This window comes from Crocodylus porosus, unplaced genomic scaffold (assembly GCF_001723895.1).
Source record: "Crocodylus porosus isolate Cpor-Errol unplaced genomic scaffold, CroPor_comp1, whole genome shotgun sequence".
In the NCBI taxonomy this organism is placed as follows: domain Eukaryota; kingdom Metazoa; phylum Chordata; order Crocodylia; family Crocodylidae; genus Crocodylus; species Crocodylus porosus.
The window spans coordinates 28,082,302-28,095,690 of NW_017728910.1; the positions used below are offsets into that span (position 1 = coordinate 28,082,302).

Sequence of the window (13,389 nt, forward strand, 5' to 3'; positions counted from 1 at the left end):
AGGGCCACAGCGTCGGGTGCAGCGGCACACGCGTACCCTCCTAGTGATATGGTCACACCTCCCAGCTGCTGCCTCTGCAGCACTGGCCACAGGCAGGAAGGACACTGGGGGGACTCAGCTCCTCAGAGGAGGGGGAGCCCGGCAGGCCCAGAGTGGCTGGGCTCCCCTTGGCTGGACTGCACACCTGAGGGAGGCAGAGCGCTAACCCAGGAGGGGTCTGGCCACATCTGATCCTAGATGCATAGTTCCCCAAGGCCCAGTGGCCTGTGTTGCCTCAGCCACTAATTATCACTCTCGCACATGTAAGGATAATAATGGATGTGAATACACTTTATTACACGCCTGACAGGGGACACTCCTGCAATCGCACATGGCTGAGGCATGTGGGACATGGTGCCATACCTACCCAAAAGCTCTGTGCTGGCTACATCCTAACCAGAGTGAAAGAAAAGAAAATATTCATACAAAATCCATTTGCCTGAAGCTTCAGGCCGTGGGAAGCCGACAAGGGCAGGGCGACGTGCAGCTGCACGGCTGCACAACAGGGTAGGGGAAGCTAGACACAGGAAGCTCCAGGTCCAGGTCCGGGTGCACTGAGTGGCTCTGAGAGGAGCTGTGCAGTAAATGTTTGTGGCTGGGAATGGGGGGCAGGTTTCCACACTCCCCGCATCTCAACTGTGGTCCCAATAACCCAGCAGTGCTGCCACGTCATCAGCACGGCTCAGCGTGCAGACAACCCCTTCCCCACCCAGGGCCGGCCCGCCGAGGACGCCAGCACCGGGTGTGCAGCACAGGGCACTGTGCCCCGGTTCCCAGGCTCGGAGCTGTTGGGCACCTCGGCCCAGCAAGCACACGGCTCTAGGCATCCATTACGTAAACTGGCCTCAGGACTGCACGGGGAGGAGGGTAACTGTGATGATCCCCATTTCAGAGAGTGAAACCAGGCTGTGAAGGGCCCCCGCAATGTGCCCAGGGTCATGAGGTAAGCCAGGGTCTGATGCCTGGGGTCCTGCGCTAACCACTAGGTCACGCTGCCTCCCTGCAGGGTGAAGCTGCAGGCTACGGAACGGTTACGGGGTGGTCCCGTGGCCCAGGTGCCCGCGGCAGCCAGGGGGGCACGGCGCTGGTGCCCCCACCTACCCCTCGCTGTGCGCTCCAGCCTCGTGGGAGGCGTCGGCGGCAGGCGGGTGCTAGTCGTCGGGGATGGGCGTGTTGCAGTTCCCGTGGTAGATCTTGACCGGGCCCTCGCAGGCGTAGTAGCGGTGGAAGACGTCGCTGTAGCCGTGGTCCTTCCACCAGGTGCAGAGCTGCCGGTTCCAGGTACAGTCCAGCACGTGGAAGAGCTCGGGATGCTCCATGCCCACCAGGCTGAAGAAGTCCTGGTCCCCCAGGTGCCCCTTGAAGTGGTACTTCTCCGTGAGCTCCTGCAGCGCTGCCGGCTCCAGCAGCCGGTTGTAGAGCGGGGAGCGGCGCATGGCCTCCAGGTCGAGCAGCAGCACGCCGCTGTTGAAGCCCGGCAGCCCATCCGGTGGGGGGTCGCCCACCTTGGTCTGCGGGTTCTCCCGGCGGTACTGCCAGAACGTGTGCCTGGGGAGAAGAGCACAGCGGGCCATCACCGGTCGTGGGGCGCTCAGGGCACCGTGCCGCCCGCCCCAGCCAGGGAGAGCCGCTCCCTGCTCCCACCTGTTGGCCCCCGCGTACGGCCACCCTCACTCTCCCCGGGTCCAGCAGGAGCCCCGGGCACGGCAGCAGTGCAGGACCCCGAAAGTCATAGTGCTGAGGAGACGAGACCTCCTGCACCACCAGCCAGGGCCCCCTCTTTCCAGCACCCAGCAGGGCCAAAGCAGAGCTCTCCAGGACAAGGGAAGGTGACAGAGCGGAGGAAGCATCTCCCTCAAGAGGCAGCCGGTCCAGCCCGTAGCTCCCGGGCTTGTCTGACCCCGCTCTGGTGTCCCAGCACCTTTCTGCTGGCACGGGGCCCCATGCCCCTCACGAACACCGCACAGAGGCCTCCCCACTCTGCTCGCTGCCCCCAGGATCAGGCCTCCCACTCCAGCCCCAGCTTGGCATCAGTAGGCCTTGCAGGGGTGCACAGCGGCCGCTCTGGCCATAGGCCACCCCCATGAGCAAGTCCCATCGCATGACCTTGCACTGGCTTTGCTAGCACACGGGCAACTCACATACACCCACATCCCCGCAGATCCGGGCTGGTCTGGCAGGCTCTGCTACCCCAGCCCTGTTGCACTGCCTGCAGGTTTTCCCAGCCATGCCTGGGGATTTGTCTTTCTGCAGTGTTAACAGAAACGCTGAATGACCCTAGACCGAGATGGGCTCTGGCAGGATGTCCCCACTGCCACCACGGTGCATGAAACCGGTGACCAGCAAGAGCGAGCTAGACCAGTCTGCGACGCACCTTCCCCACCACCGTCCCATGCCCTGCAGAACGGAGCAGCCCCAAAGCTGGGCTGGTCTGTGCTCTCAGCCACCCAGTGCCGCGCATTGGCTCCACTGCAGCCCCGGGGCCTGCGCCTGCGTAAAACCAGTGCCAGCAGGGTGGGAGGCTCCTGCTCGCTTGACACTGCAGGAAGGGGACCCCGCTCACCCTAGCGCACACCCTTCTTTCCCTGCTGCTCTGTGCACACCTCTGGGCCAAGGCGTGGGCACACACAGAGCACAGGCTCCCTGTCCCGTGGGACCACCTGGGGCCTCAGGAAGCGCCACCACTGCCCAGGACACCAGGGCTGAACCCTGAGCTCCCACCACCACCTGTTTTTACCCACCCTCATCCCAGGTCCTTAGCTGCAAACTGCATCAGAGGCATCACACCTGTGTCCTCCCTGGCACGGCTAGGACATTACAGCCGCATGCTCCAGAGCCGGTGCCAACAGCCAGAGGTGCCGGCTCGCTCGGGGGAAGCCTCACTGCAGGGCTCTGGGGATACCCTGCTCAGCTGACAGGCGGCCAGGCCGGCCCTGTGTGACGCAGCAGAGACACCGCAGCAGCCGTACTCAGATGCAGCAAGAGGCGGTTGGTTCATGGGTGCCCTGGGGCACTAAGGCACCCCCCAGTCACAGCACGCACGGAAGTGAGCACCAGGCACCGTGCCAATGAAATCAGAGGGGTGGTTGTGGTGGGGCTGGCTTGTGGTCTGGGAACAGGCCCTGCACCCCCGCAGCACTGACGAGCTGTGCAACGAGGCAGGTAAGACTGCCCTGTCCGTTGGGGGCATCTGCCCCTGCCCCCGCCCCCCGGGAAGCAGGCAAGGCAAATCCAGATGGGGGAGGGGCAGACATAGCAGGTCCCTCAGCCCTGTGGTCAGTGCAAAGCAGGGAGGAGAGGAAAGGATCAGGCCCTTCTCCAGCAGCCAGGCCACAAGCGAGAAAACACAAGCAAACACCAGCCATGAAGCAGCCACGGCCACGCTGGCGGCTACAGCACGGCACCAAGGAGCGAGACAGGCCTGTGGTGCCATGGCTGGGCTCGCACTTTGGCTGCCCCTGTGCCCCAGGGCTTGTCCCACCCAGGATTTGGCTGGGCACCAGCGCTGGCTCTAGGGTCAACCTCCGTGTAAGCAGAACCTGGGCTCCAGCCCGGTTCCCCAGCTCAGCACCGCTCGACTGCTCTTCTGCTTGCTCAGGAGCAACGAACAGTCATCGGCTCGGACTGCGAGTGGAGACCTGGCAGCACAGAGCGACGTGAGGACATGGGCAGGCCAGGGCAGAGCCGAGGGAGGCCAGTGCTGACCCCAGTGGAGAAAGCTGGGCTGGTGACCCGTGCCAAACTACTGTTTCATGAGCCATGCATAAGGCCCACATGCTCCCACCTCCGGCGCCTGCAGCCTGACTGAACCAGGTAAAGAGCTCCCTGCCCAGGACCAGCACCGTCTGACCCCGCAGCCCAGCCCAGCCCTGGCAGTCCAGCCCCGACCTTGCCCTGGCGCTGCATGGATTCCCACTACAGCACCCCGAGTCCTGTAGAGCCCGGGGGACAGGTCTCAGGGATCCCAGTGCCCAGGGAGCACGCCCCATCCAGCACCAGGACCCCTTGGAGAAGGGCCAGTCAGTGATCTGGTTCAGCACGACTACTCCCAAGACCCGCATGGGCACAACCCAAGAGACCCCTGACCCCGTCACAGTCTCCCCCACTCCTGCAGCACTAGCTGCATGTGCTAACCATGGTGGAAACAAGGAGCCTTTCCCTGGGCATCTCAGACAGACCTTTGGTGACTCCAGGTGCCCACGACCGACAGCACGGATAGAACCGCCCAGGCCGGGGACAGCAGGCAACGTTCCCCCACCATGCCGAGGCCAGCTGCAGTGCCCAGGGCATGATCTGTGCACTGCCCGAGTGTACAGTGAAGCTGCAGGTGCTCTGTGATGAGCAAAACACAGATGGAAGCATCCAGGGCTCCTGGACAGGCTGCAGAGCAGTGGGACAGGCTGTGCCAAATACCTCCCTACTCCCAAGTCACAGGGCAAGCACAATGCAGTGAAAGGTGTGGCCAAAAGGCCAGGCTCGCTGCTCCAGATGTGGGTGCTGGGCACAGAAAGCAACAAAGGAAATTGCTGCCAGGATGCACAGGAGCATGGGCACAGGCACAGGCACTGGCCTGCTCGGCACCCACCCCTCTGCCTGGATCCCAGGGCAGGCCATGCCCCTGCAGCCTGGGTGGGTGCTCGCTACAGAGTGCCAGCGCCAACACGGGCAGCAGTGCCAGAGGGCCCAGGCAAGGGGGAGACAGGTCCCTTGGGCCTGACCTGCAGGGTGTGGAGATGCCGATCCTTGGGGCACCAGGAAAGCAGCAGCATCGTGCACACACCCCGTAGCACTTTACCGGCTGCACCCCTGGCCCCAGTGGATGAGCAGCAGCGAGACTCCAGCCTGAGCCCTGGGTCTGCAGGCAGCGGGGCGCCCTCTTCACCGCTCCCACCCTCAGGGCTGCAGGGGTCTGGGCTGCATCACGGGGGACGTCAGAGGCTTGAGGCTGCAGCAGCACGGGGCAGCGCAGGAGGCAGTGTACACGAGGCCAGCGAGCTGAGAAGGCGCCGGGAGCTGAACAGCACTGGACGTGCCCCTGGAGGACCCCGTGCTGAGCATGCACTCGGTGCTGAGGCCCACCTGAACTGAACCAGCTCATCGCCTCGAGTGCCAGGCCAGTGAGAGCTGAGCGACGTCCCTCCCCTGCCAGCCTCCCTGCCCACATATGCAGAGCCCTGCCGATGCAGGGCCCTGCTCACTGCAGCACAGCTCTAGGCCATCTCTCCGTGGCAGAAAGCCATCCCGGAGCTCCCCGTTGCCTGGAGGATGGAAGCAGCAGGACGCTGCTGGGGGGGCACGGAGGGAGACGGCCCTCCACAGCTCCACAAAGCACCCGCTGCGACCAGTGCACTGCACTGCCCTGCCCTGCTGGCCCTCCTCCAGAGGAGCATGGCTACCAGCAGCTCCCAGATGCAGCACCCAAGCAGACCCTGGCCACGTGTCCTGCGTGTTGTTAACAGCGCCTGTCCAGAGGTGCAGCTGCCCTTGGCCAAGGGGCTCTGCTCCAAGTACCTGTGTACAAACAGCCCAGCATGCTAGGAAGCCCCTGGAGAGCTGCACTTCCAGCCAGTCAATCGGTGAAGCCTCCCAGGTGCCTTCCCCACTAGCACACGCTGACGCTGGCCTCCCAGCTCCCCCACGCCAGCCGCAACAGCAAGGCAGAGCTGCTCACCTCGGCGATAACCCCCCATTACCGCCTGGCAGGCCGGCACAGGCCGGCACATCAGCTTCCAAGGCAGAGCTGTAATTAAGGGCTTTAAAAATATCTTGTTACAGCTCCAAAAATAGAGGGAGGTGTGTGTGTGTAAGCATGCATGCGTGCATCACAAACCTCTGCATCCTGCCCTGAGCCTCCCCCAGCCACCCCTCCATGCCCAGGAGCACTGGCAGAGCAGTGTGGGACACTGAGCCCCTATCGTGGCAGGACAAGGACTGGGGGCTCTCTGCACCAGCCACGTCAACATGAGCTGCAGGTTGCTGCAAAGCGGAGGGAGTGTTATGTCTCTAATCCAGCCCGTGCCAGGAGCCACAGCTGCAGGGTGAGCAGCCCGGATACCTGGGCCGTGGGCTGCCTGGCTGCGTGACCTCGTGAGGTCGCCTAGGTTTGCTCCACAGCAGAGAGACACTGGCTCCAGTGGGGCGCTTTGGACCCCCCAGGGCCTGCGCACACAGGAAAGGCCAAACTGCACCTGCTCTCCATGCCCTGCACAGGCTGCTCTGCTCTGGACTCTGTGGTGCTTATCCCTGCAGCCTGGAGTGATGCTTGGAGAGCTGTCACATACGGGAAGCACAGGACAAATAGTTTAGGATAGGATGGGACAGTGAGCGATGGAACAGCAGTGCAGTGCACGGCTCCCGGCCAGGGACAGCTGCAGGCGGCCACAGAGACGTGCTCCTGCCTGCAGCCAACAGCACTCGGGCCCTGCCCCCCCCCCACGGCCTGTTGATCTGTCACACCTGTCCAGAGTTTCTGGGCTCCTTGATGCTGGCTGTGCGCATCTCCGGCAGCTCCCAGAGACAAGCTGTTCCTGGGAGCTCTGCTCCGCTCCTTCCTTTCGCCTTTTCCCAGCCAAGCCCTGTCTGCCTGCATACCATGTCCAAAACACTGAGTGGATGCAGATGGGCAAATGTCAGTCCCTACATACAAGTTACGTCTGTGTGCAGACACATGCACGTGGCTCCTAATGCCCACAGGGGTACACGCGGATACAGGAATATGGATGCTGCTACATACCCAGGGGGTACATGCAGTGTCCACGTGCATGAGTCTGCAACACCCCCCAGGAGGTACACGCAGACACAGGCATGTGGATGCTATAGTGCCCATGGGGGTTCATGCAGACAGACAGCAGAACAGCCACATCCGAGGCTGCTTTTCTCAGCCAGTGACAGGACGATTATCTGACAGCACGGCCCCTGCTACCGTGAACCAGCACTATGGCCAATTTGTCAAGGCACAAGCTGTTCTGTACCAAAGGCTTCCAGGCAGCAATTACTGCCGAGTTCCTAGAACCAGGTCCCCGCTGCACAGAACAGCAGCGCTCTGTGCCTGCTGCGGCACTCCCGCAAGGCGAATCCCTGTCCCCAGCACGGGAAGACCACGTAGCGCCCGGCTCCTGCTCCCCATGGCTTGAGGAGGCCTGTCCCCAGCGGCAAGCTTCCCAGGAGCAGGGAAAGCCGATGGCGATGAGCTAGCGCCAGATGCATCAGCACTGCCAGCACGGGGTCCGCCAGGCCTGTCTGGCACTGCTCAGCCCTCTGCACCTTCTGGCCCACTGGCCTCACGTGTGCAGCCTTTGAGCCCTCAGTCCTGTCTGCCTGGAAAACGACAGCACCAGCCCAGCTGAAACACAGGAAACGCGCAGCTCCCCGACCTCAGCAGCAGCTCGCAGCAACGTCCTGTCAGAGGCAGAGACAGTGCAGCTGCCCCAGGGCCCTCCGCTCCGCGCCCCGGCGAGGCTCTCCCTGCCGCGCGTGCGACGTAGCTGCGCAGGGTCAGCACAGCTCGGCTGCCAGGAACCGGTCACGATGGGAGCCACTGGCCAGTGCACTGAAGGCTGCTCAAGACCCGGGTCCAGGTGGTGCTGGTCACCAACGCACGTGGACACGGTCCAGGAGCCTCTCAGTCGCCGCTCCTCCGCAGCCCTGCACCGAGGGGTCTTGGCAGCCCGGCACAGCCCAGCTGCAACAAGCTCAGTGCAGACAGAGGGAGATGGACGCCGGCTGTAGCACCAAGCCTGCGCCTTCCCTCGCTCGTCTGCTGGGAAGGGATAGTGAGAGGAGGCAGCTGCCCACAGTAGCCCAGGCCACGAAGCCCGATGTGGAGGTGGGGAAGAGTTCTCCAGCCCCCCCGGCAGCTGGGCCGTGTGCCGGCCATGCAGACAACACAGCTTTCACCCCTACTTGTCAGACAGGACTGACCCTGACCCCTCCCCACACAGCTCCACATGCCAAGGGCTCCTGTGGCTGTGCCATGCTCTCCTGGCATCCCCTTCTCCAACTCTGCACCAGCCGCGGGCAAAGGGCCCTGAGGGGGCCCAGAGTCACTGCAGGCATCAGGCCTGCAAAGAGCTCTCGCTCACGAGCGATGAGCAATGCACACACACAGGCCATCGGCTGTGGCAGGGCCTCTGGGATGTGGGCAAGGCCTGGCGGGGGGCAGGGTTCCCCAGGAGACGATGGAGGGAAGCCTCCTTTCCTTCCGTGCGTGCACTCGGCTCCTGTATGGCAGGAGGGACGAGCCTGGCGGGGCAGAGCTCCTGCAACCGCAGGACAGAAGTCCCAGGACAGCCCACCCCGCCGCGCCACCTGCACCAGCGGGAGCTGCTGCCTCCCGACGCCCTCAGCCCGCCCCACCCTGACACAGCCGCGTGCCCCCGGGCCCAGGACGCAAGGGACACAGTCCTCTTCCCTCAACTACTTGCCTCCAGTGAGAAGAGAGAGGGACAGAGGGGGCAAGGAGCTGAAGCCGCTGGGCTGAGGGCAAGGCGGGTGGCCGGCACGGGCAGAGGTGGCCCTTGGCTCCTCCCAGAACAGAAGCCCCATTCTCCAAATAACACACCCCGTGCAGGAGCAGAGGACGCAGGAGTCCTGCATCTGTGCCAGAGCCTCCGCAAGAGCTGTGACCCCGGGTGCCAATGACAGTGGCTCTCGGCAGGCTGCTCCCAGGGCACGCCAAATCCCCTATAGCTCATCCCGATGTGGTGAACGGTCCCAGAGGACCTCTCCTGCTGCTGGGATGTGAGGAGGGTCGTGGCCGGGGAGCTGGGCCAGAGGATGCTGCAGGACCCGACAGACACCCCCCATGGCTGCAGAGGAGCTGGCTGTGCCCCCAGGCACCAAGTGGAAAAGCCGGCAGTCTGGCAGGGCCCAGCACTGAGGCAGGGCCCCCGGGACGCAGACACAGCAGGAGGGGGAGGTGGTGCAAGGTGCCAGATTGAGCGGGAAGGGGTGAAGCTGTGGAGTGAGAGGAAGCAAGGGAACGTGGGCCTCCGTGTACTCACGTGTCCTGCCCACACAACAGAAGGGCCCAACATGGCAGGACGCGGGCTGCCCCATGGCACCCAGGTGGGCTGCACAGAGACCGAGTCTCACCCTGGCTGCATGGAGGCAGGATCCATGTCCAACCCCAGAAAGAGAGCACAGGCCTGGGCTGCAAGGGTCCCCACCGTCTCAATGAGCAACATAGTCCTGCACGGTGGTTCGGGACTGGCCGGCAACTGGTGCAGCAGGTAAGTGCTCACGGGACCCCATCCTGCCCTGCAGTCCAGCGCGCAGAACGGACACAGGACACCTGCCCTGCAGAAATGCCCTGCAGAAATGCTAGAGACTGCCACCAGCACGGCTCTGCAGAGAGGTTCGCTGCACGGACGCTCCCTCTGCTGGTGCCAGCTCAGGGCACCGAGCCGGCTCTGGCTGCCAGAGTCCCCGCGCTTAGGCAGGGACTGCCCGGCCCCCACCCAGTGCTGCACGTGTATCTATGCAGCCAGCTCGCCGGCTGGTCCACAGGGCCCCCCACAAACCATGCAAGTGCTCGCAACACACTCACATGATGGGACCAAGGGTCTGGGGCTGCAGCATCAGGCCACAGGCTGGGCAGCCCAGGTGCAGTCCCACAAAGGCAGTAAGTGCCTCCAACTCCAGCCCTGCTCCAGGAAGGAAGAAGGTCAGGGCCATGGAGGGTGCCCAGCACCATGCAGGGTCAGGCTTTTCCCACGGCCTGCTTTGCCCTTTACCTTGCCATGGGGCCCCATGCCACCTGTGTCTGCTCCGAGGGGGCAGGAAGCCCAGTGCCTTGGCTCCGTGACAAGGATGTTGTCAGAGAGGCATGGAGATGCTGGCTGGCAGGGACCTGCGGAAGCTGCATCTAGTCCTGCCCCTGCTTGAGGCAGAATCAGCCCTGCCCAAGCTCTGCTGTGCAATCCATCATGTAAACTTAGTAAAACAATTGTCAACCCTGAGACGACAGACGTCGCGCCAGGGAAAGCAGGGGGACCGTGGCTGCCAATGTCCTACTGCTGCAAAGAGTGTTAATATACACTCAAGGCAGAAGCCATGCCCCTGCTGCAGAGAAAGGCAAAACCCCACCAGCCCATACTTATCTGACCAAGGGGGAAATTCCTTCCTGACCCCAATCTGGCATCAGTCTGAGCCTGAGCAGGGGGCAAGACCCCCTAGCCAGGAACCGCTGGGTTTAAGTCCCAGCAGGAGCACTGGCACAGCACATCCCCATCCCTAGCCTGGGCTGCATCTCTGGGGGAGGCTTAAAACCCCCCATGACACGTGCTGCACAAAGGAGAGTGGGAAGAGGCAACTGCATGTGCCGTCTGACTGGGCAGACACTGCATACAGGGCAGTACCTGCTCCGGCCGGTCTGGGATCTGTGTCACGCGCCAGCCCACGCAGCAGTCCCCAAGTGGGCACTGTGCAGCATGCATCTTAGGCCCTGCCCTTGGGCTGGTCTGCCACATGCCGTGCCCCATAAGGGTCTGCCCAGACCTGGGGCAGTGCTGAGGACCAGCTGGCAGAGCTCCACAGGCTGGATCCGGTCCACGGCCATGTGTTTAACACCACTGCTATGCAAGAAAACAAGCTAACGGAAACCATGCAAGGAAGGAACAGTCCACCCACTGCAGCCAGAGTGACGCAGAGCAGGGCCACAGAGAAGAGGCAGCACGGCACACACGGGCCTGCAACGCACCTCCCGCCTGCATGAAGGACCCCACGGGCTCCCCATGCCTCTTCCCTCATGCGGGGCTGGTCCGGGGCTCTGACAGCTAACATGGTTTGTATTGTTCAACTCAGTGCCTAAACGGAGCCTGCACAGGCGATGGTGACAGCACTTGGACACGAGTGCGAATGCATGACTCCGGCGCATCTCCTGCCCTGGTGCATGCAAGGGCCCTGGCAGGGCATGGACCATGCGCACTGCTCCCCACCCCTGCCCTGCTGCAGGCAGCCACTCAGCCCAGCCCTGCTGTCCAGAGCGGGAGACTTGTGCACAGGGGCCTCTGCTCTCCAAGATAAACACCGGCCGGGCATTGTTTCAGCATGAGTCAAGCGAATGGGAACGCCGCAGTGCCATCCTGTTTTGCTGTGCAGAGGTTTTTCCCCTCGCGCTGCAGGATGTGAGCGCAGGCTTGGGGGCGCTTCCGCTCTGCTCCACTCTCGCTATCCTGTTTCCCGTCAGCATCTGCACCCGGGCAGCCCGGCCCAGCGTGCCCGCCCCAACGCCTGCCTCCTAGCTGGACATGATCGGCGAGCTGCAGCTTCACAAACAAAGAGCAGAGCTGCAGCAGGAGGGAGCAAGCGGGGCCTGGTGAGGCAGGGAGGCCTCATTAACAAAAGGCCAAACGCGCTCCTGCTCTGCCTGGCCCCAGGGGATGAGGAGGAGAAGCCTGAGCACACACACGGGTGATGGCAGAGGCAGCTGGACACCAAAGGGCAGAGAAGGGTGAGGCTCAAGGGCAGCAGCACGTGGGCACTTGGGGCGCCTCCCCAAGATCATCTGCACCCAGCGGTCCTGGGCAGCAGGGGCAAACTCACCGGGGCCATGGGCTGGATGCAGGCCGCAGGCTCCTGGTATGCCAGGTCCCACCTGGGGCATCATAAGGCTGGCAGCAATGGGTCCTGGGGGAGGAGTCCAGGGGCAGTCACAGCAAGACAGGCTCACTGTCAATGGCCACGGCGAGCGGGGCCAAAGGGTCCCAAATTCGACAGCAGACCATATCCCCAAGTCCCAGAGGCCTGGCAAGCCCGTGGTTGCGCGAGAGTGGGTGTATGCCGACACCCTCGCGGCAGAGGTTCATCCTGCATTTGCTGCTGCAAGGGCCGGACACTTGGAGCCCATCTCCATGCTGGTTCTTGATGTAGGGCTGAGGACGTCTCAGCCCTGCTCGCCCTCATGCTCAAACAGCAACAGGACACGGCCCAGGGACAGCTGACTGCTGGGAGCCACCGCGTGTCAAATGCATCAGTAATGCATCATTTCTATCTCCCACTAAAGCCGCTGAAACCATCCCAGGCTCCTTGAGCGCCGTAAGAGCAACGCGTCAGAGAACGACACGACGTAGCACAGCTCCACTCACACCAACACGAGGATCGGAGCACGCACGAGGCCGAGCTGCTGTCAGGAGGCCAGCTATCCCCACCCTGAGTTACTGAGTCAGCCCCCATGTGGGCAGCAAGCAGGAGCCAGCCACTCCCCTGCCTACCCCCCTCGCCACGCCAGCCGCCCACCTGTACACCGGCTGCATCTCCTGGGCTATCCCGATGACGGCTCCCGGCGGGAACTTGTCAAACTCCTCAAACAGGTCCCGGATGTTGGCCTTGTACTTCAGGTCCAAGTCCACCTGGATCATGCGGTGGATTTCTGGAAGGCAGAGAGGGGCAGTCAGAGGCAAAAGGCAGACCCACATGACGGTGGCAGTAGCAGTAGCAGTCACTGCAGACACACGGGCTTGCGCCTGCTTCCTCGGGTCCCATCAGACATGATGCTGGAGCCTGAGCTCCCCTCCCCCAGTGCAGGCTAACAACCAGCAGCTGTGCACAGGCACACTGAGGTCCGTGGGCCTGATCCTGTGCAAGACCTGGCCCAGCCATAATGTGGGTCAGCGCGGTGCTACTGCCCACAGCATAGGGCAGTTCCTGCTTGTGACCCCAGGCACCACGTCACAGTTGTGCAGGGCCTAGCACAGGCAGCAAATGCTGTGATGGACAGGCTGCAGGCAGCATGCCCGTGTGCACGCTGGGGACCATCAGGGCAGGTATCAGCCAGACCCCAGCATGGGTATCGGTAGCACAGGCCTATCCCCAACTCCACTGAGAGGCATGCTTTGGAGAGGAGCTCAGCCAGGGCCATCGTGCAGGCACGGGGAGGGCAGAGGGGAGCCCGGGGCCCACAGGCCAGGAAGTGATGTGGCTGGCAACCTCTGCCCCTCAGCATCCTGAGCAAGGCGCCAAGCAGGTCAGAGAGGAGCTGTGCTGGCCACAGTGCGCTGCAGGGGAGGAGGGAAAGGGGGAGAGGATGCAGCCGCACAGGTCCGCGGTCAGGGCTGGGCAGCACCTTGGAGACCAATGCACGCAGACAGGCAGGACTGTCAGAGCAGAGCAGAGCAGCGCAGCGCAGCGCAGCTGGGGGTTTCCACCACAGCCGCCGGGGAAGTGCCTGGGGTGCAACTTGGCAAGGACAGCAGTCATTTCATGGCTCCAGAGTCAGAGGCAACGAGCTGAAAGCACATGGGCTGCCGCTGCCACAAAGGAGCAGGCTCCACCAGCTCCAGCCCTGGGCCATGCCTCAGAGGGAGCGGAGGCACGAGGCACATGCTGCTCTGCAGACACAGGGACCACAGC

General features: G+C 63.2%; 1 protein-coding gene across 1 annotated transcript in view; it reads right to left on the minus strand.

Moving 5' to 3' along the window:
* Positions 1-307: 307 nt before the first annotated feature.
* Positions 308-13,389, minus strand: part of XXYLT1 (xyloside xylosyltransferase 1) — a 25,664-nt gene continuing 12,582 nt past the window's right edge. The window contains exons 3-4 of the mRNA XM_019532552.1: positions 12,277-12,409; positions 308-1,587 (exon numbers count right to left, since the gene is read on the minus strand). Of these exons, the coding sequence (XP_019388097.1) occupies positions 1,191-1,587; positions 12,277-12,409 (530 nt within the window). The 3' untranslated portion in view covers positions 308-1,190. The remainder of the gene's footprint in view (positions 1,588-12,276; positions 12,410-13,389) is intronic.